The sequence below is a fragment of the Montipora foliosa genome, chromosome 2 (genome assembly GCF_036669935.1).
Source record: "Montipora foliosa isolate CH-2021 chromosome 2, ASM3666993v2, whole genome shotgun sequence".
Classification (NCBI taxonomy): domain Eukaryota; kingdom Metazoa; phylum Cnidaria; class Anthozoa; order Scleractinia; family Acroporidae; genus Montipora; species Montipora foliosa.
This window is the reverse complement of record NC_090870.1, coordinates 2,599,763-2,621,837: the sequence shown is the minus strand read 5'-3', so window position 1 is coordinate 2,621,837 and position 22,075 is coordinate 2,599,763. Positions and strand designations below refer to the sequence as shown.

Genomic DNA, 22,075 nt, shown 5'->3' with positions numbered 1-22,075 from the left:
AATAACTTATTTATTTTTCCTCTCTGAAATCACTTTTTAAATTTTTGACTCGCACCGCGCTTGATAGCAAATGCAGTATTCAAGCGACTTACAAACTGAACGTTTCAAAGAGAAATATTTTTATTTGAATTATATTTCCAAACCTCTTGTCTAATAAAAAGTAACTTCTGTATGTAAACGGATTCGGTGTCAAAAGAAAATGGAAATTTAAGGTCATCACACAAGCTCACGCAACCAAGGATAGGATTCCGCCCGCCGTGAGTGGGCCGGATGAGAAAATTCCGCCCGCGCCGGAACCAATCAGATTGCAGGATTTGTTGAATTCCGCCCGCTCACGCGCTGAAAAAAAAAATTGTTTATTTCCGCAATACATCGAAGCGTAAAGTCTACAAATACCCATTTTACCTTCAAATGCCAATGCATAGCCACCGCATAACATTCCAAATTCCGTTTTCCGTGAATCTTCGAGGGAGCTTAAGAATGTTCGTTTTGAGACGCGGACGGCAACCGGAAGACAACATTTCGCTTGCCAGGGCGGTGGTCCCACGTGCGTTTTTGAGACGCGGACGGCAACAGGAAGTGAGCTGTTTTCCCTTTTAACTTGTCTTCACACAACCACGTTTATAATGCTAAGTATATTTTCTCCATAAGAGATGCTTAGTATAAAAATCTGGGCGACACCACTGTCCTGGCACGCGAAATATTCTTGTCCGGTTGCCGTCCGCATCTCAAAAACGCGCGTGCTTAAGCTCCCTATTATTTGTGTTACACGCGAACCTCGGCAGTTACTAGCTTTACAATAACTGGTTCCTGATTAACCCAATTTGTTACTACGACGAAGATTGTTTACATTACTCATTAACACGAAGAGAGATAATATATCGCTTTAATCTAACCCAAAATCATTCAGACCTATTTCCTTCGCTTTTGTGTTTGTCGTTTGTCAGCATTACGATTTGGCAATACTTCAGGTTCACGTGTTCACAAGTTTGTTTTTTCATCTCATAGATGTTTAGATTTTGATTGACCACTCTACCTCATTGTGTAAATAGTTCACCCTGAAGTCAAAATACATTCGAGGAAACGGGAAAAAAAGGAGTACGAACTTGGTGACAGTTAAATCAACAAATCACTCATTTCCCAAAAAATCGTTGCTTTGCTAAGCAGATACATAAGCTGATTCTTACCAGGTCAATCAAAAAAACCCGAAAAGTAATGAAATCAGACTTTTTCAAACTAACGCAAATCGTTTAGCTAAACTGGCTTTGATTGAGAATAAAAGCCTACGACAGTCACCAATGTGATTTGCCCCCAGAAAAACGCGGCTTGCCAATAGCAACACTGGCCATGCGATTTTCCGCCAAGGAAACGAGGAGGACGTGACGTGGTAACCAAAATTTCTCGCATCGATAGATTTCCCAAAATTTCTTACCCATAGTGCGCCTGATCTCTTCTAAAAATTCAATACAAGAACATGTTTAAAATTACAGATAACTATTTTGTATCCGTCGTCATCCTGGCTAAAAAATAAAAAAATAAATAAATAATAATAATAATACGTTTAACAAATGTTAATGCCAAGATACAATCACATCAATGCACACTATGAATAGTACAACAATTTGGTTGACCTACTGTAAACAACGTTTTCATAAGAATACATCATTGTTATAGCCATTTTCTTTAAAAAGTATAAGAAAACATTAAAAATACTAATCATAAGTATAAGATAAATATTAAGAGTATTAATCCTAAATTCTCGCTAGTTCCTTCTCAACTTCATGTTCATACGTGAACATGTAATATTAGTAATAGTAATAATAATTTATTACTTATTATCCTTACGGGTACTAGTTTACATTTATTGCATTATGTACACCTTTTTCCACGCCGTCTTTAGAGCCTTCTCCTTCGAAGAAACAGCAAATTCCGGCCGACGTGGAGGAACCACGACTCACAAACGCCATGAGGTCATTTCCGGATGAAGTACAGCTGTGCGTGTCGAGTATTCCTGGGGCGCTTTACGGCGTGTGCGCCAAACAACATATTCCCTTGGGGACATGGATTGGGCCTTATGAGGGTAAACGAATTACTCCACAGAGACTCACACCAGACATTGATTCGGATCATCTTTGGGAGGTAGGGCATATCTTCAATCGAGCAAAATTTCATAACCTGAAGTTTGTTGCAGAAGGATTGGTTTCTTCATAGTCTTTCCCTGGCTTCACGATTAAGCAGTAGGTTTTGCTTTGTTCTCCATTTCCAAGTTTCCCACGTTCTTAAACCGTGGAGACTAATGTGTCTTTTATCGTTACTACTGCAAGAATTCGAAAAGAACAAAAAATAGACTTTTCCAAAAGGGAAACTATATTTTTACAAAGAGAACTTATATATGTCTAATAGGGGAATTATGGAAATTTAGCAAGTTTTTTGCCCCGGGACAGCTCAATGTTCTTTTAGTAAAATCATGCAGAATTTACTTGCGCCCAGTGCAGAGATGAACATCAACTCCTTACGTAATCATAGATTGCTTTGATGTACGATCCATGCGTTTTAGATTTTCAAAGATGGCAGCTTGAGTCATTTTCTCGACGGAAGTGATGAAGACAACTCCAGCTGGATGCGTTTCATTCGCTGTGCTCGCCACGTCAAGGAGCAGAATTTGTATGCATTCCAGTACTGTGAAAATATTTTCTATCGAGCATTCAAGGAAATTCCACCAGGAAGAGAATTGTTGGTTTGGTACGATGATAAATACCCAGAGTTTTATGGAATTCCATTGGCAATGCATGATTACGAATTCATCAGGGAATCTGGTAAGACGCTCAGCTTTAACTTCTAAAATATTGTGTGGTCTCAACACACTGAAAAGAAGTCAAGAGCACTTTGAAAATATAACATTTGTGAACAGCGTTGAAAATGGTTGACTACTGACGGTCATAAGGTGACGACAACATGAAATTGAGGCCCGATTATCTCGCCTCACACCACCTCCGGCTTTCTTCCGTAATAGAAGACTGTAGTGGACGTATTTTAAATCTCTTTTATCAGGCACAAGCATATGTTTTCATTTGATCATTATCTATACTTTCAGTATCATCTTCGACTTCTCGAGGATCTCGAAAACCCGGCGCTACAACCACACAAGTGAGTTCTATAGAACACGATCATAAAATGGATGTTTTATTGGAATCACAGGAAAATCCTCGGACAGAAAACAGCAGAATCTCCTCAGCGCAACCTATGCAACCGCGCCTTGTGCGCCCAACGTACAGTACGCGTAATTCCTTCATGAGAGAGCAGGTGATTCCATCTGATGTGACCGATACTCCAAGATATAAAGAGACATTACTACAGGATATCGGGAGAAATAAGAGAAGTGACGTTCCGACAAGTTTGTGCCACACGCAACCCTTCAAGGCTTTTTGTCAACCGTCGTTATCGAGTGATGGTAATTTTATTCATTCAGAAACAAGGAGCAAAGATTTGCCAAAAATAGAAAAACCTATACACAGTGAGAAATTGTTGAGTAAGGCTTACGTGTCAACAAAAGAGACAAGTGTGTTACAAGGAAAAGAACCGTCATCTGCAAGTAACAAAGGCCTGTTACAGAAAACATTTAGTGCAACACAAGTGTCTTCAACACAGTTCACTGATAGTAAGTACAGTATCTTATCGTATCAAATCGTATCTTACTAGGGAGAGGCACTTAGACTTGTTCTAGTAAGATGTCCTTTTGCAGAGTCAAAGAATTTTCTGCAGTACCCTTTACCATAATGGTGTATTAATGTTGATGATCATCATCATCATTGTCATCTGTGTCAGCGTCATCTTCATCATCTTATCATCATTATCAATATCATTATCAATCATTGTTATCATCGCCTGAACTTACGACCTTCCTACTCCTGCAAAGGAGCACGCGGATTTTTTTCCAAATAACCCCCACCCCCCCCCCCCCCCCCCTTCCCCCGAGCCAACGTCGAAAAATAAATCTCGTCATTCCATTCACCGGGGTTAGCATGTAACATCTCTCTCAGTACAAATTTGCGCTATGGTTTAAACGCGATATTAAGACGAGTGTTTCGGCGTCGTAGCTGTAATAATAGAGACTTCAGGGACCATTCAGTATTTATGCCAGGGGGTGGGCTGGTAAGATCCGTCAGAAAGCAAAACAAAACGTTTTGATCCTTTACAGGGAGAATGTAAAAAGTCATGACCCCTCTAAACTACTTTTAAAAAATAGATAGCCCCCATCACCCACCCCCTCCCCCCCAAAAAAAAAAAAAATAAAAAATACCGAAGAAATCGATTCATACATCTGTAGGCAAGACCCAGAAGTGAGCATATCTAGCAATGATTCTGGTGATTCTGGCAGAGAAAGTGACAGCGAGGTGTGGTGGCCCCTCCTCATAAACAATGGATGGTCCTTACAGAAAATAATTGAATCGATCTGACTTCAAAACGAGGAAAATGACGATTTGTTGGTTAAAACACTGTTTAACAGTGTTTTAAAACAATATGATCGCCTCGATGCAGCCAGGCTCGAAACTTTTTCAGTGTTCACTTTCGTAAACATTCTTGTTTGAAAAAAACATGCTCAACTATCTCTGCATGAAACAGTTACGCACATTGGTTTATAAAACTTAAGGAAATGTTAAACACCTGGCGACTTTTTCAGATGATGAACAAATATCCACTCGCATAATGGAAGAAAATGCAAGCAAGTTGGAGAATACATCGGAGCGTCCTATGCCAGCTCTTCAACCTTACCTAACCAAAGCTCCACCCCTTCACAGACACGTTAACACACTCTACTATGAACCAGTAAGCACCCAAACGTCTGGCATACCCATTGAAGAATTTGGCATGTGGCGGTGCCGGCAATGCTTAAAGACATTTACTCAGAGGGTGTCACTTCAAATGCACCAATGTTCCCAGCTTCCTAAGAAGCCCTATCAATGCGGACAGTGCAGACTCTCTTTTGCCACGTCGTCTGAATTAAGAAGTCACGTGGAACTACACACAAATGACAAGTTATTCAAGTGCGGTTTTTGTTCGCGGACGTTTTCGGGGGCCACAACTTTAAACAATCATATACGTACACACACTGGAGAGAAACCATTTATCTGCGAGAAATGCAACAAGACATTTTCACAAGCTAGTCATTTAGCGAGACATCAGCGAAATCCAGGGGAATGCGTGGAGGACCCTTGAGATAATTTTACTACGTGAAGTTTTGGTTCATGATTCACGGTTCCATCTACTAATAATTTCTCTCTTTAGGGATGGACGTGGAGGCGAACATTTGGTCAGTTTTAGCGAATGAAACGATCGATAAGATTAGATGACTTTGGGTATTGAAAATAAGGATCCAAGCATGCAAATAATTTTTTTATATAAGCCTGTCGTATGTCAGGCCAGGGACAAGGTTTCACTCGACGTCCAGTCAGTCTGGTCGGACTGTTTTTTTAAAAAAAAATTGAGAGAATGACATGTTTCAGTGTAATAGAACTATTTTTTAGGAGTGTGTTCGGACCATTGGGCTGGAAAGAAAAAGTATTTTAAACGTTTGAAGAGATTCTGTTGGATTGAATCTATTGGATATTTTCTTCCTCGTCATCACTCCTGAAAAGGCTACAACATGAGTTATCATCTGAATCTTCTGATGTACCCTCTTCAGGAAAGTCTTGGCTCAGGCCATCATATGCAACTGTTCTTGTTGATCTTCGCACCTTGTACTCTTTCCTAGGCTTTTGGTTGGTTAGTCTTCGTTTTCTTCTGTCCCAGTCATTAACCATGGTGGAGGGGTCATAGCTCTGCAGTGGTGGCCCTCCATCTTGGATTCTCAACATATTCTCAAGCGCACCTTGGGAAAGTGATGATCTCTTTGCTGTTTCCAAGTTACTAAACATCCTTTCCAAGGCTGCGTTTGAGACAGGTAGTGTGAAGAATACATGAATCAGCAGTAAGATGTTCTCAGTGTTCTGCCATTCTCCAGCCCTTTAAAGAATGTAACATTTTGAACCATGTTGTTTTGTAATGTCTAGATGAAGGTGACAAGTACTGAACAGTGTAATCAAGCATGTCATACCATTCATTAACTAACTCCAGTTGTGTAGCTTGGAGTCCTTGTTGTCTCAGGGCTCTTGAAAGTGGCAAACATAGTGCAAAATGATCTCATCAATGGATTCATTGCAACTGCTACTGGTATCCCATGCTTCACAATTCAGGATACTTTCAACTGAGGCAATTTCACTGCTGCCACCTAGGCGAGCCTCTATTGCATCATTTAATAAATAATAAATTCACATAGAATGAGGAATCTTCTTTCAATTGAGCAATGGCTTGAGAAATATTTGACAATCTTCCACCCTGATACTCATCAATTGCCTCCACCTTGCCCAGGTAGTGTCTTATTGTTTGAAGCGTGCAAGCTTCTCTGTTCTGAAGACTGTTTCTTGACCTTAAACAAAGCAGATGCGACTGTCACGGCGTTAACATCATCTCCTTGAAATGCCTGGGACAGGACAGCTGCGGGTTGCAACAAACCAACAAAAAAGCACGAATAGAAATATAGTTTCGCACTTTTCCATTCTTTTAGGCACCCCTTCAACTTGGCTTGGTCACTTCACTTAACTCACCTGTCTGAGTTGTGCACGTGGACTAGGTATAAAACTCGGACTGCGGACTGGGTATAAAATGCGGACTGAATACTAACACTGTCAAAAAGGCACAGAGCAACGAAATAGCGATAGGCTGACGACATGAATTTAAGTCCGATATAAGAATGGTGGAAAAAGTGCCGTTTCGCACCATAATTATCAACCATAGCGTTAAACTGGATATTTTTTGGCTTCTCAAAACGACGATTAATAGCTCACTGAAGGTTTTAGTTGAAATTGCAAAACGTTTGTATGTTGTATTTATCAGAGGTCAGACACGAAAGTAATTTATGAAATCCTTCGCGGGTTTTCACCAGCTCTATGTTTAACGGAAATCGAGAAATTTAAAGGACTTTAGTGGGAGATGCTAATTTTCTTTCCTTTTCCTTTTTAAATTCGTGGATTAAAGTACAATTTTGTGATAAATCTATACTCTTCAAGAGTATAGATTTATCACAAAATTGTGCTTTCTCTAGCCCAGTCCATGTTGTAACTGAGCATTTCTGTGTACGTCACATTACAATCCTAGTTTTGTTCTATACTCCGTTTTTGAAAACTCGGTCCTTGTGTCATACTTAGTCCGCAGTCCGCGTTTCATACCTGGTCCTAGTTTTATACGAAGTCCGAGTCCGCAGTCCGCAGTCCACCCTTAATACTGACCAAATTTACAATAATATGTCGTGTGAAAAAAGATAACAACAAGAAGTGAAGGGAAGTTTGTCTCGCTAAATTGTTATCAAAATTCATCATTCTGCAATTTAAAGAAGGCTTAAGGTTTGCTATCTTGTATTTACACATAACTCTTCAAAAATAACATTTGAATTAACCTTAATTGTACGAGTGGGTCTTCGTTTTCGACACTACCATCCAAACCGCATGAATATTGACGGCAGTGGCGTGTTTTCAATGCTTCCAATGAAAACAAATCAAAATTAAACTTAGCCGTTATCCATCACAGCCATATATTAAAATTGGCTCTCTTGAGCGAAATTACCCAATAGCTGCGTACTGGCCCCGAAATTCCCATGGTCCCCGGAGACGCCCGTCAGGGTGTCCGGTCAGACTGAGCGGTTTCCCTGTCAAAACCTTAACTTTGCCGTACAAATGCGACTACCGCCGCTAATTTGCAGTCATTACGATCTTTATGAGTTTCATTTCTTCAGCATAATAGCATTTTTTTGAAACATAATTTTGCATTATCTCTTTGTTATCGGGGGATTTTCCATCCCGTTGCTCTGAACGTTTAACCCGTATAGAAATCACGTGAGAAGGCATAATTTTTCACGAGAATCCTTGGATTAAAAAGGGTGAAGACTGCCCTGTGGACTAATCCAAACGTCTGCAGTGCGATAAAATAAAATAAAAACAATGGAAAAATTCCTCTCCAAAGTAGGTCAGTTGCTCCGTTGGGGGCTCGGGTATCATCAAGGTTTGAGTTTCTTTAGGGAACTAGGGAGAGCGGGGGTGACTTAGTGTTTATAGCACTTGTCTCCCACCATTGTGGCTCAGGTTCTATTTGGGACTCGTTGCCATATGTGGGTTAAGTTTGTTGTTGGTTCTTTACTCTGCTCCAAAGGGTGTTTCTCCGGCCGGGTTCCCCGGTTTCCTGTCTCCTCAAAAACCAACATTTCTAAATTCCAATTCGATAGGATGCAGGACCTCTCTGAAAACCACTTTCGGATGTGTGGAACTTCCTGGGTAAATATCAAAGTTGTTGTTGTTGTTGTAGTTATTTTTATTATTAACAGTAATAGCCTAAGATGTGATTATCGTCCAGCCGTGTCGTTATAATGACATTTATTTTTTTTACTTATTGGAAACAACTGGGCAGAGAGTACTGTAAACAAGCAAATTATTTACAACAGAATAAAATGTACGAAAGCGTATCTGTACTCAGGCTTACTTTGCCTTTTAAAGAAAACAATTAAATTGAAAGTAGTTTTTGCGCTTGGAATGATCTTCCCGTGCATTTATTTCTCAGTGAATATGTTTCTTTTTGGGATAAGATTCTTTCATCACTTGAAATGTTGCATCCAAACAAGCCAAGACTTATTGAGAATCCTCAAAATGTTGTATCTATTTCAAAAGGGCAGCTAAATGTAATGCCAGCTACCATGGAAGTCGAATTAATTCCTCGTTGGTTTATTTTTCCTTTGTCAATATAGAAAAAGGATCTGGTGCGCCGTCTGATTTCTCAATCACGATTGCCCTCCGCACTGAAGCTACGGGTCGATACTGATCCCTTTGAGAAACTTTATTCAGCTCCCTCCGACCCATTTGTACCACGTTATACTCAGAAGGGAACAAGTTTGGCACGCGAGACTGCGCATGTCTAGTGCGCGGTGCAATAACTGCTGAACTGAGACCTTTATTGGTTTTTGTGTGGTTGAAAAATCGTGATTCACCGTGATCTCGCAAGTCAGCGTTTTGTTTTAAAGAGCCAAGTCGAACTGATGAGCTCGCATGAACTGGACAATCTGTGGAAGAAGATCAAAAAGGGTAACACTTGACAAGGAAGTTATGTGTTTTAACTCCAAATAAATACTAATACTTCTCATCCATGCTTATTCCGGGTATCTTTTGTTATCTCCCGCGTATTGATTGTCGCACTTCAAAGGTTTCATCACAAAATAAAATTCTTCTGCAGCAGTAAAAAAGGCTCTTGATTCGACTAAAATTCCGAAAATTTAAATGGGCAATGGAACAGCATCTTAAGAATGGAAATTTCCGATTTTCCAAGAGCGCTTATCACTGTTTACAAACATTGACATTAAATTTTTTTTGGTATCTTCAAATTTGCCGACCACGGAAGAAAAGAAGTCATGTTTGAAGCCCAATAAATTGCTCGGGTTACGTCACGAAATTTATAACGATACACATCTGAGGGTCTCTCTTCTTCCTTTTCCCTAACGAAGAGAGACCGTGGGAACGAGGTTGTGTATCGCCATAGTAACTCTAATTCCGAAATTCATTCTGAACCTAAGAATTTGGCAACTAAAGGAAAACGTGCTTTGTACCCATAAGCATGATGCAAATCATTCTCATAAACGCAACGTTCGACTTGATTTATAGACTATGCTGTACAAGCTCAGCTAGACTGCTGGCTAAAATACATAGCCCACTGTTATAAAAAACAACTCTTAATTAAAAGTTCTCTCTCACAGTATTGTAGCAATGATAAAGCTTTCTGGGTCATGAAGCAATGTTACTTACTTGTACTGGGATCAAGCTGTTTGCCAATGTCTGTGATATTTAGAGGTATTCCCATGTACTGAGGATAAGTATCTTCATACCACACAAGCAGTTCTTCTCCAGCAGGGATAGCTTCAAACGCTCTGTAGTAAATCTCTTTGTTGAATTGAAAAACGTAAAGGTTCTGTTCTCTCCTGTGACGGGCGCAGCGAATATAACGCATCCAGCTGGAAGTGTTTTCATCACTGCCGTCAATATAATGCTGTAACCTACCGTTTTCGTAAATCTAAGAATGAAAATATCGTAACACTAAACCAACAAAGTAGATATAAAGAAAAATTGATTACAACTTCATCTACGTCGTGCAGGGGCCAAAGTCAATAGAGAGATTTAATAATAATAATAATTTTAATCATTTCTATCGCGCCGGCTACATTAGAATATGATTGCCGGCGCGTTACAATCAATTGAAAAGATAATAACTCTCTACATATATACAAATATTAAAAAGCCTAGGTAAAATTACAATATTGATATATAAAAAGGAAAACTAACAGAATATATCTTCTATTCATAATAAAAATAACAGAATATATCAACACATCAACCACATTAACCATATCCATTCAAGATAAAAATAACCTACAAAGTTTACTATACAAAGTTAAAAGTTAACTAAAGTTAACTATACAAAGTCCTTATAGGTTTGTCTAAATATAAAGTCTTAAACTGCACCCTAAAGGAGTCCACTGATCTTTTTTTCCTTAATGACTGAGGAAGCGAGTTCCATAATTTCGGGGCAGCAGCACAGAAGGCCCGATCCCCTAAATTTATCATCGTGTTTACACGAAATGGCAAACGACACAATGCCTCTTGCCATGTAAGCATGAAACTAATTCTCTTATTCTACCATGTCTTGCTCCTCCTTTGAGGATGTTGCTCTATACACCTTATTCCAAAATGGCTGCCATTTTTAGAATTTTTTTGTTTTTGTTCCCATGCAAATTACCCCTTGTCACCTCGTTTTCAAGCGGAAAATTCAAAAGAATATTTAACCTTGAACGAGGCCATACGGGCCAATTTGCTTGGAAACAAAAGAATACTAAGATGGCGGCCATTTTGGAATAAGGTGTATATCTAGAGCTAACAGGAGATAAAGCAGTTCACTGAAACGAAGCACCCATTCTTCCGCGTCAATCTTGTGAAACAGTTGTAAGCATTATTTTTTCACCTTTTTTTTGGCTTAAAGATTCTTCGTGTGTTTAAATAAATAAATAAATAAATAAATAACATATATAAATTATTGATTGAGGAAATTAAAGAACAAAAATAAACTGATAGAAAAATAATTTCATTGATTTTCGGCAAAACGCAAATTTCTGACGTCGTTGGCCGTTGCAATTGGCCGCATATAAGTGTACTTAATTTTATTTCATTGATCGTTTATTGCTTGCAAAGGCTTGTAATCTTATTTTAAATTTTGCAAGTGGTTGATGTGTTGCCTAACCGGTTTTTTTCCGACCTAATAAAGATGATGAGGATGATGATGAAACCCAATACAACATCGCAAAAGCAGGACAAAACAGGCCCATCAATCTTGATAGGCATAAGCAATCCAAGGTAGAGTTACCAAATCGAAAGTGGTTCAGCGTTGTCTGTTCAGCGTTGTCTCTTATCGACAACGATATTAGTCATCACAGTGGTCAAAATGTGCCTGGTGAGTCCACAACATTTTGACCACTGTGATGACGAATATCGTTGTCGATAAGAGTACAGACAACGCTGAACCTTTCGATTTGATAAGTTTATTTCAGAGCGTGACTAAAATCATGACACAAAGAAAGATCAAGCGTTGTCTATAACTTTCCCGCAATATGATTGGTTTATTCCCAAAATGGGCGTTCCTGATTGGTTGATACATTGCGTGACAAATTTACGCGAGCATGATGCGTACAGCGTTGTCTAGACTCCTATCGAGAGCGGCAAATTAGCCAATCAGATTGCGAGATTACAAGCAATTGTGGTAAAAAATGATATGGATAGCTTAATTGTAAGACCACTTCCCCACAGGGACTTTTCAAGGACAATCAAACATAATAATACAACGTAACAGGGCAACTCTACCTGAGAAATGCGAAACACACGAGAAGCAGTATGTTCTCAGTGAAGTTTTATTTTCTCTGCCCTTTCTATCCTTTCCCTTCCTTTGCACACCCCGCACACTTCCTAACCCTAACCTTAACTCATAGCCAAAGTGTTTCTTTGGAAATTCGCAGGTCTTTTCTTTTTGCTCACCTCCCACATGAATGACGTATCCATTCCGAAAGTGACATTACCAGGAAGAACAAGAGTGCCTTGATATGGGCCCATCCAAGTTCCTTCCGGAATCATCTGTTTTGTGCGAACGCCGTATTTAAAAATACAGGTAACTGAAGGGCAAATCTCGAGCTCGTCTGGACAGGATTTCACAGCGGCATTATTAGGCGTCTTGTCGCTTTTTTCAACCAATTTTTGGAGAGAGAGTAATGAACCTAGCGAAGGAATAGAACTGTCACGGTCGGACTGGATCAAGGATGAAATGGAGGCTAACTCAGGGAAGATAATTTGCATTTGTGTCTATAGTCCATCGAAGAGAATACAAAATAAGGTCACGTTACAAACAACAACGTTACAAACAAGGTATCGGCGTGAATCTAAGGGTAAGTCTGGAATTTTCGATAGCTTTCAGAATGATACTGATCAGTTTGGGAATCCGGCTCCTTCGTTCCCGGCAAATAAAAATTAAACTCGACCTTCGCTTTCAGTGTTACTTAAGTTGATCAGCATAACTACTAGACTACAAGAACTCTTCCTTCTCTTATGTTATCCGAAGATGTCATCGGTGCCGCTAAAGCCTTGGCCTGCACTACGCGAGCTGACAGCACGAGAAACATTAGCTTAAATTAATGTCCTGCCGCGTTTTGATCTTTGTATAAGAGGGCCATTCAGGGTCTTAAAACCCCAACGTATGCTTCTTCATCACTCGGTTTAATAACTAGTAACTCAGAAAGCCTCGTTTTACAGTTGTTCCCCAACACTTTAAAATTAAAATTAGCAAACTCAAAACTCTGATTTAAAAAAATGGCTCGTAGTGCTACCTTAACCTGTAAAAACCAATTGTTATCACCTTTTCTCAAAGCCTTCTCGCTCCTGTTTTCTGTTGTTCTCGAGTGGTGTGATTCATTGCGCGTATACAAACATTTGAATAAGTGATCATAGGTGAAAGAGTATGGTGCTGAGTTTGGTGTGTTCCACTGTGGAGAAACCGGTGTCTTGGTGGAACATTCTTGGAAACACAAACCTGTGGTTTCCATTGCTTGGAAATCGTCTGTCAAAACAAAAGGATATTTTGTTTGATGTGACGAAAATTGACAGGGAGCATAATGTCACTTAACTAATGCCCCCATGCTATTAAACAGGTTGACAAGAGTTGCTTGTCACTTTGAATCATTGTGTTTTTAATCATATCACCCACGCTGGATATAAATCAACATGGAGAGACCGTAATGGTTAGAGGAGTATACTGTGAAGTGACTAATAATCTTGAGGAGCATGATTCGACCAAAAAGAAATTTTGGGGTCTAAGCACATGCATCTTGAAGTCGTGTAGTTTAAAGGGTTTAAAGAAAGAGTGCTTAGCGCCTTAGTAGTGACTGTGGCTTCTTGTGTAGCAGCACTGTAACACATGACGCAACATGGAAGTACAGTCTATAAAAAGTGAGAGATTACACGAGACAACCTGAGCTAACGTACCCTCCCCTTGAAAACCGTGATGAATTTTCGACTTGTCCTCCTTGTGTTTTAATATCATAGAGTGAAAGATCCGCTGCCTTTTAGCTACCCTCTCGTTTGAAATGCTTTGCGTTTTTCTTTTGGAATCGTGAAATATTCATAAATTGGTGCAACACGAAAAAAGCTGTCGAGACATTTAGTGTCCAGTGACGGTATTTGAATTCGCGCTCGGCTCCTCACGACTTTTCGCAGCAAAGTGCATGAAAGAACTTTTAAAAATTTTCACAAAAAATTCCTCTCTGTTGAGATTAATGACAATAGATATATGTTAAATTTTTCACGCAAAGTTTCAATCACATTTCACGGAGTCGCGGCAAAGTCGCCCGTTTTCGCTTCAGTGTGTCTTCGAGACTGGATATCGTTTCACGTTTTTAAATAAAATATATATTCTTCAAAAAATTTAACATCAAACCAGCCGTCTGGCGAAATCCCAATATGCTCAGTTGTCTTGAGGGCCACAATGATTACGAACGTTGGTCGACTTTGTAGGCCGGGAGAGGACATTAAACAATGTTTGCGATAAATTTGATTGTGGTTTTCACAACAAAATTTCTCCATTGTACAAGTGATCCCGAGTAACGTCAGATTCTAAACAATGAATACATGGTTCCTAAGAGTTAACACTGCTAATATCAGTTGAGTGTTATTCTTTAAAACGGCTAATCCAACGACGGAACGTTCAGTTTTACCTGATTTCGAAGTATCAGTTGTGATGGTTCGCTCGATTTCGCAGAATAATTGCTTAAGGCATCAACACTGTTTTCCAAGTCATGAAATGCTTTGATTAACTGAGGTTTTGACAGTAAAAACACTAGCGATCAGTTGATCTGTTGACGAGGTTGACACGGATGACGGACTGTCAGTGAAAATTGTTAGTGTAGTTTGTTTGATGTGCTTGACAGTTATGGCAAGTCATTACGAGGACAGATATGCTGCCTCGGGTTAACTAAGACTGATATTGGTCATATGCACCACCCACAGTTCCACTATATTGCATATTTTACGGCTGAATTACCCCACCTATTAAAAAGAGACTCAAAAAAAAAAAAGAGAAAAGTTTTATGTTCTTGGAGCCAATAACATTTAGGTTAGCCGTGTCGAGTTAATTCAGATACCGTACTTCACATATGAATCATCGATTCGGCTCAAGCCAACACCGGCGTCTGAATCGGGCCAAAGGTTTTGTGAAATATTTGGCGTAGCGGTTCATGAAGAAGCGATGTTATTGCACTTGCTGAATCTATGTTGGCGATGTAAACTGAACACTACAGCTTTGTTTTTGTTGCCTAGCTTCGTATAACATTGATAGCCTTGTTTACTTTTAATGAAAAAAAAAGAAGGAATTGCCTACTTGATGGATCGTCACCAATAATTGTTACATCATTTAAATTGCCAGGTGCCACATAAAGAAATACGAATGTGTGGCGATAGGGTTCTGTGTTAAGTTTAACTTTATCTTCAACCGTTAAGACAGGGAAACTTGTCACGCGGTCACGAATGCATCTGATTTGATAACAACAATTTTTAACAACAAGAGTATTTATGTTTGTATTTTATCACAACAATTTTTTAACAAACAAGAAATAAGAGCATTATTTGGTCACAATTCAGCAACATATTTTTGATTAGAGCCAGAATGCTTATGATGATAAATTTGTTTTCAAAAGGAAACACTGAAATCCTTTTTTTGCTTGAAAAACAATAAGAAATTGGGAAAAAACGTTTCTAAAAAACATTTAAGAAAGTGTTTTTAAGAAACATTTTTTCGCAATCTTTTTTTACAGCTAAATGTTTCAAAAAGTCGCTTCTTTTTAAAAGCAATAAGACATATAAGCTAAGCCTGGGACTTCCTAAAATGTGATCCTGGGATATTTGTCTTGTTTAGAATATTTTAAGAAAAAAGAATCCAATTAAGAGAAACTATAAAAGAGGCCGTTACCAGGAGAAGTTGAAACATGTAAACAACACAATATCCTTTTATTATTACTGAGCTTTTAACACTTTTTTGTGGTCTGACAGTAGCTTATATTTCGTAAAAATCAACTTATTTCTAGTTCTACGTAATTGAACAAGTTTAAACCGATGTAATCCTTACTTATCAAAATCCACAGTTTACATTCTCCTGCTAACTTAACAACCTCGCGGGTTGCTAACTTAATTTATCTGATGAGTAAACATGGTCAATAGAAGATATCACCTGTGATAAATTTGAAAAAAGTACATGATGTATATATTGTTTGCTAAAGTTACAACTATAGAAAGTTACGTGTTGGAAGGATTGCTTGAATAAAATTGTATTCGACTGTTTTCCCAGTGGCTGTCGAGGTCAAGCAACTGATACATAAAGTTTTGGCTGTGCTGGACTCTGTTTGGTTCCAGGAAACGTCATGAGAAGGTAACAACTTAAATTAATTAACAGAAGTAGTGCTGGTTTAAGAAGGCAATTAATTAATTCTGAAATATAAAGACAAGGGCCTATAATCTGGAAGAGGTTCATGCTATTATTGGTACACTTCCCAAGAAAAGTCTTACCAGCAAGCGTATATTCAAACTTTACAACGTGTATCCGGGACCATCTTCGTTCCGCCACAAAAAAGCCTTTGCTCCACCTAATGGACAGGTTCATCACAGAAATCATTTATTATAATTTCGTTCTTTTTTAATGCAGTATTTTTCGAATTGCAATTTCAGATCTGCTTTGTGCATGAACTTTCTGTGATCACAAAGGCGTTTCTCGTTCTCCGTACTGAGTTTTACGAACCCTAAAACTTCTTGAAAGCGTAAATTGTGATGAATTCTCAGGAAAACGAGCAATGAATTGTAAGTTCGTTTGCAAAACACCAACCCACGCCATAAATTTGAATAATGACCGCACCTATACTTAATGGTGGAGGAAAAAGAGAGCAATATAACTAAGCTGTAAAAAAGGGGACATACCCAAAGCCAATACTATCGCTCACTTTTAATCTATTCATTAACCCTAAAATATTTAGAAAAAGTATTGTTCAGTTATGGACCTCCTCCTTGTACACTTTGGATTTTCGTCACACGAAGATTATGACAGTCTTTGCTTGTAACATCAACAACCTCCAGCGACAGAAATTAAAATTGATGCTTTTATATCATGGGATTATGACAGACCAGACGTGACGAAAATATGGTAAATTACAAACCGTTAAGTTATCAACTTAACAACTATTTGACAACAGTGCCGACCTTAAAATGTATCACCAGACGCATTAACGATTTTCTCACAACCCTAGAGAATATTGATGTAACCCAAAAGTGCACACCAAAGTTTGTAGTGCGCTGAACGTAATTGATCATAATCCAGAAGTAACTCATTTTCCATAAATACCACTTAGATAGAGAAACATCCATTGACACAAACACGCACAAACAAAACGCAAAGGAATTGAATCATATTTCGGTCGCACAATCAGTATACTAGGATCTTCCTTTAAGTTATACAAACAAATTCTGTGGAGCAACCCAAATCGAAAACATTACTCATAACAACTAGCACACAGAACTAATCGTCTGGAAATTTTAAACGTGTGATTTTTCTTCTTTGCAGCAATATCGTGCAGACGAACAAAAATGATTCACGATGATGCGTGACTTAAAATTTAAATTGTTTGAGTTTCTCGCGTCTAACATTGAAACTTTTGAACCTACCTGTATGTAGCTGAGTTTTGAGAGGTGTCAAACACGAAACAATAGGTTGGACAATGCTTTATGTTATGAGCGCCAGTAGTGGTGGCCACTGCGTCGCTTTGCTAAAGAGAGATGATAGTTAATACCTTTAATCATTTTGTTTTAACTGCGGCTTTTTGTCCCGTGCATATCATGCATTGCAAATGAAGTTAAACGGTCCAGTCCACGTGAGAATATTTACACAGAATCTTTGACGTCAATGTCGTCGTTATTTGCTTCTGTACATCAGACTAAAAATAAACCATGAAAATCTGACTTATTACTCCCGCAAATAAAGCCAGATAGAAAAATCGACCATCAATGGATTATTATTTTGTAAAATTGCCAGAGGGGCTTTTCATCTTCACACCGACGCTTACTGAACCGTAAACAGTGAGCATATATTTCGCGGTTTCCATGGTAATCAAGGCTCAGTTGAAGCACGCACTAACGGTGATCTGTTCTACCTTTGGTTGGCACAGATGAAAAGCAATTTAAAACTCAATATCCATAATAATTCCACGACACTTGACGCCATTGAAAAGATCGACACAGCTGTCCAGTAAGCGCATTAAAACCGCATCGATTTTTGAATAGAGGGTGAGCAGGAAAGCTTTCACCTTCGTCGTTTCAGATGGAAAATCGACGAAATTCACAGATGAAAAAATGTTTGGGGAGGGAAGGTTAAATTTTGAAAAATTTCAAGATTTTCTCAGCTTCACACTTTACATCATCTGTAGCCCTAAAGATCACATTCCGCAGGTGTGATTTGATTTATAGGAATTATACCAAATAATACATCAAATAAAATGGAAGGAAGCTCACACAATGCTTTGATAGACAATTTTAAAATATTACAGTAAAATATAGAAGAAAGAAAGTGAAATTATCATACTCAAGATATGTACAAAATTGTTTTAGTTAGTGATAACTTGGGATTCAAGAGGTACAGCTTGTATTGTTTATAATAGAATTGGGTGTAAGAAAGTGTTTTTAATCAGTGCTGTTGGGATAGTTTCCAATTTTTTTTACGCTTCGAAAAGGAAAAGTGGAAGTACCACATTTATTTACTTTAGGCCTAAAAATCGGCTATGGTTAGATGCAAATCTAGTTTTATAACTGTGAATTTCAGATGCCACCAAAGTGGTACTGAATATATTTGGAATACTTGATGAGTTACTTTTTATTTTATGTGTAGAGAGACTGAGTTTAAATGTAAAAGAATTTTAAATGTCGAGGATCTCTACTGTGAGAAGACTGTAGTAAGACACAACTCAGTCTTTGTCTATTATGGCCAAAAGGATAGAATAGATACACTTGTTTTGCTTGGTAACAACTTTGCACAGTCAAGTTTTATAGGTACGTACAGCCTGGGTAGCTTCAGTATAACAACATGAGCTAAATATGGATAGATGAAGGTGTACTAAAAGAAGAAGCCACTCTCCTTGTGATTCTTTTTAACTCACGTACGTAATTTGCTTGTTCAGCATGTACTGCATGGTAGTAGCAATCATCTTTATTGAGGATAAGGCAATCAATTAACTAGAATCTCACTCTGCATTCCACTGTATAGTATCTCACATCTTTATAATTGAAACGTTCAGTCGCTATTGTTACTTACTTACTAAGGCCTATCGCTCCAGGTGGAGCATAGGCCATCGACAACCCCTCGCTAGCGAACTTGGGCTTTTCATTCAATTTCTTTCCAGTTGTATCCTTTCAGCTTCAGTTCCGCATCAGTGTCCCGTCTCCAGCTGTTTCTGGGGCGTTCCCTCTTCCTCTTCCCTTGGCGATTCCACCGCCTAAGAGCTCAGTTGCCAGGTGATGTGGTTTGGCGCTTTCCGCATCTGTTCAGTTACCGCTAGTTGTTCCCCACGCTGCCAAAGCTCCTCGTTACGAATTTTCTCAGGCCACCAAATGTTAAAGACGCGTCTCAGACAACAATTTATGAAGGTCTCGATATTCAGGAGTGCCTTTCTTGTCCGCCTCCACGTCTCAGATCCATAGAGGAGAACTGATTTTACATTGACATTGAAGATGCGTAGCTATAGCTTTGTTTTTAGACGCCCAGATGTTTTTGAGCACGGTTAAATGCTACCTTCGCCTTACCAATTCTTGCTGCTACGTCTAAATCTGTACCTCCTTGTTTATCTATGACACTACCAAGGTATGTGAAAGAGTAATTATCTTTGTCATTGTAAATATATGAATTAACTATTTTATCTTTGCTCCACCCAACTAGATTAGCGTTGCTAAATTTGGGTGGACAAACCTTTTATTGTAACTAGTATTGTACGTAATAGACGTCAGTGTTGTTGTTGTTGTTGTTTGTTGTACTGTGTAACGTCACAAGAAGTGGTTTACAGAAGGATCCTTCAAATAAAAGAGAAACTATTGTAGCTAAGAAATGCAAAATAAACTATGGGCAATTAAGTAACTCAACGTAAAATCTATAAAAAGACATAATGTAGCTTTAGACAGACCGCGTTTGGTTGGATGCCAGAGCGGAAACGGAAACGAGAAAATCCGCAATTTCTCCTCGTTCCTGTCTAAATTGTTTGCAGAGTATTTGGGAGAGGAGTGGAGTGAGAAAGAAATAGATAATTAGGAGCTTTTGCGAATAGACCGGCTGAATTTGAAGGGACTACAGTCTACCGAAAAAAAAAACAGACCAGTGACACGCGACAACGGCAAGGACGCTGAGGAGAAGAAGGGAAGGTTAGTTGGGCTGCTGGATTGGAGAGTGAAGAGCGAGATAATCAAGAAAACAGTGGCAAAAACCGAAACAATTTCAGAATGTGGTCAGTCAGGAACCCATGGGTCAGCATAAAGACCGTGTGAAAAATAGAAAATCTAAATCCCTTTAACACAAATTGAAAGTAATAATAAGATCAAGCCTAAAAGGATCTAAATTTGCTGCGTCATGATGAAATGTAACCAAGACTAAACTAAAGAATTTATCGTCTAGGATTCACAAATCTCGTCAGGTTTGTCTCTCTAATTAAATTTAGATATCATCTCAAGAAACCATTCTGGCAGAAAAGATAAGAATTATCAAAATAATGAAAAGAGGTGATTAGGAACAAAGTGCCAATTCAATACCAATAAATTATAGGCAGATATTCCTGGTCACATAGGAGTTTACTATCACAGTTAGTCCATGCGAAGGGTGGACGGTTCAGTTATACTTTCTATGTACGTGCTAGTTAGTCCTGCCCTTGGGGGAGTAAGAGGGGAGTTTAGAGGACAACTGACTAGTCAATTTGGATAAAACGGTCATTAAGTTGCCGGAACCATGTTTGCTGATGACGTCTTGGCCAAATGTCATGGGCAACCAGAGTTGCAGGGTAAAAATTACATAACAGTCCATATAAAATCCGATTATAGCTATTGTATTTCTATCCCTATCCGATTAAAAATTGCGATAGTCTTCCAACTGAAAAAGGGGCGCACCACTGCTCTTTTGACCCCCACGAAATAGGTATCAGTTCAAGGTCTGACAGGGGCGGATCCGAATCCTGAAAAACCAGTGAGTGTGGGCTGACTAAAATACATGTTGGTTGAGATGCTACCTTGTGCACATTAGCACTCGAAAAAGGATTAATTACAAGAGCTTTCTGAAAAATTCCGAAAAGAAAATTGATGCCACCACGAGCTCCTTGGCCCCCCCCCCCCCCCCCCCCCACCCTAGATCGTCCAACCATGACTATTACCACGTGTACTTTAAAATGAAAGCAAAGCAAACTCAAGTGTTTCCTAAAGAGGGCGTCTTAAAATTCTATGACAATTCCTCCTTTTCCTTTACACAAAAATTGCTTTCGTGATAATTGGAAGTCCTTTGGTACTTGCAGTATTAAACATAATTAAAGGTCTTTGTGGTCATACTAGAGGTTTCCGGACCATCGAAGGGGTTTCAAAAATAAAAATTGGCAGGTTACATTAATGCGAATGCTAGCAACATTTATGCCGTGCAAAATTAGGTTTTGAACCAATTGAAGTGGAGTGGACGTGGTAATAAGTGCAATGGGGTCTGGTGACACGAGTACTTGTAACAAAACATCTTACCCTGACCTTGTAACGCGAAAAGGCACGAAATCCTCTTTATTTTCTTCCCGACTTGTTCCTTTTTATTCTAATTTTTCTTTCAATGTCTACGGTCACATATTATATCCTGAAGTTTCTCAACTAACCTTTTCACCTTCACTGCAATCAAACAAGACCCATCGCTGACAGATGTCTGAGTTTCAAACACTTTGTGGCAAAACTCGGGAAAATGATTATTTTTGCAATTTAACCTTTTGACGAGAATTCCTTAAGTAACGTGAAAGTATTTTTCCGCTTGTACTTGTCCGAGTTGAGCCGGATCAGGAGAGAGCAGTGACCAAACAATGACAATAGCCCTCTTGGAAAGAAGATACTTATGTTCTTCATGACAGCTCTTGATCTTATCACGAGGCAAACACGAGACGGCATTCACATAGAAATCGTCTTTGGCAAAGTCCATGCGCTATTTCAGTTAGCAACAATAAAGAAATGATTTTTTTACACCTGCGCCGTTATGATTTAACATCTCATACCAGTCAAAAATAAATTTCACTAAAACCGTCATACGATATTTCGAAATAGTGTTATTTTTTAATAATGATTTAACAATAATAAAGTTGTTTCGTCCAATCATTTGCATCTGCCGA

The 22,075-nt window shown here is 38.7% G+C and overlaps 2 protein-coding genes across 12 annotated transcripts in view; one reads left to right on the top strand and one right to left on the bottom strand.

Moving 5' to 3' along the window:
* LOC137992041 (putative histone-lysine N-methyltransferase PRDM6) overlaps positions 1–6,318 on the top strand; it is a 29,650-nt gene extending 23,332 nt beyond the window's left edge. For all 11 annotated transcript variants that reach the window (XM_068837109.1, XM_068837107.1, XM_068837104.1 and 8 more), the window contains 4 exons: positions 1,901–2,139; positions 2,558–2,816; positions 3,095–3,658; positions 4,682–6,318. In XM_068837109.1, the coding sequence (XP_068693210.1) occupies positions 1,901–2,139; positions 2,558–2,816; positions 3,095–3,658; positions 4,682–5,217 (1,598 nt within the window). In that variant the 3' untranslated portion in view covers positions 5,218–6,318. The remainder of the gene's footprint in view (positions 1–1,900; positions 2,140–2,557; positions 2,817–3,094; positions 3,659–4,681) is intronic.
* Positions 6,319–8,447: 2,129 nt separating this feature from the next.
* Positions 8,448–21,460, bottom strand: LOC137992046 (putative histone-lysine N-methyltransferase PRDM6). Its single transcript, XM_068837120.1, has 7 exons — positions 21,450–21,460; positions 17,367–17,467; positions 16,221–16,297; positions 13,024–13,224; positions 12,153–12,388; positions 9,879–10,143; positions 8,448–9,142 (listed from the first exon to the last, which is right to left on the bottom strand). Exons 4-7 carry the CDS (start codon positions 13,208–13,210, stop codon positions 8,808–8,810), a joined length of 1,023 nt encoding a protein of 340 aa, XP_068693221.1. The 5' UTR covers positions 13,211–13,224; positions 16,221–16,297; positions 17,367–17,467; positions 21,450–21,460; the 3' UTR covers positions 8,448–8,807.
* Between the last annotated feature and the right edge of the window lie 615 nt (positions 21,461–22,075).

What these genes read in the sequence shown, in the direction of transcription:
- LOC137992046 (XM_068837120.1), bottom strand. Translation starts at nt 13,210, where the DNA reads ATGGAAACCACAGGTTTGTGTTTCCAAGAATGTTCCACCAAGACACCG. An exon ending in ATACGTCATTCATGTGGGAG is followed by an intron (nt 10,144 to 12,152) that starts GTGAGCAAAAAG and finishes TTTCATTCTTAG; the next exon opens with ATTTACGAAAACGGTAGGTT. An exon ending in ACAGCTTGATCCCAGTACAA is followed by an intron (nt 9,143 to 9,878) that starts GTAAGTAACATT and finishes CTTCTTCCACAG; the next exon opens with ATTGTCCAGTTCATGCGAGC.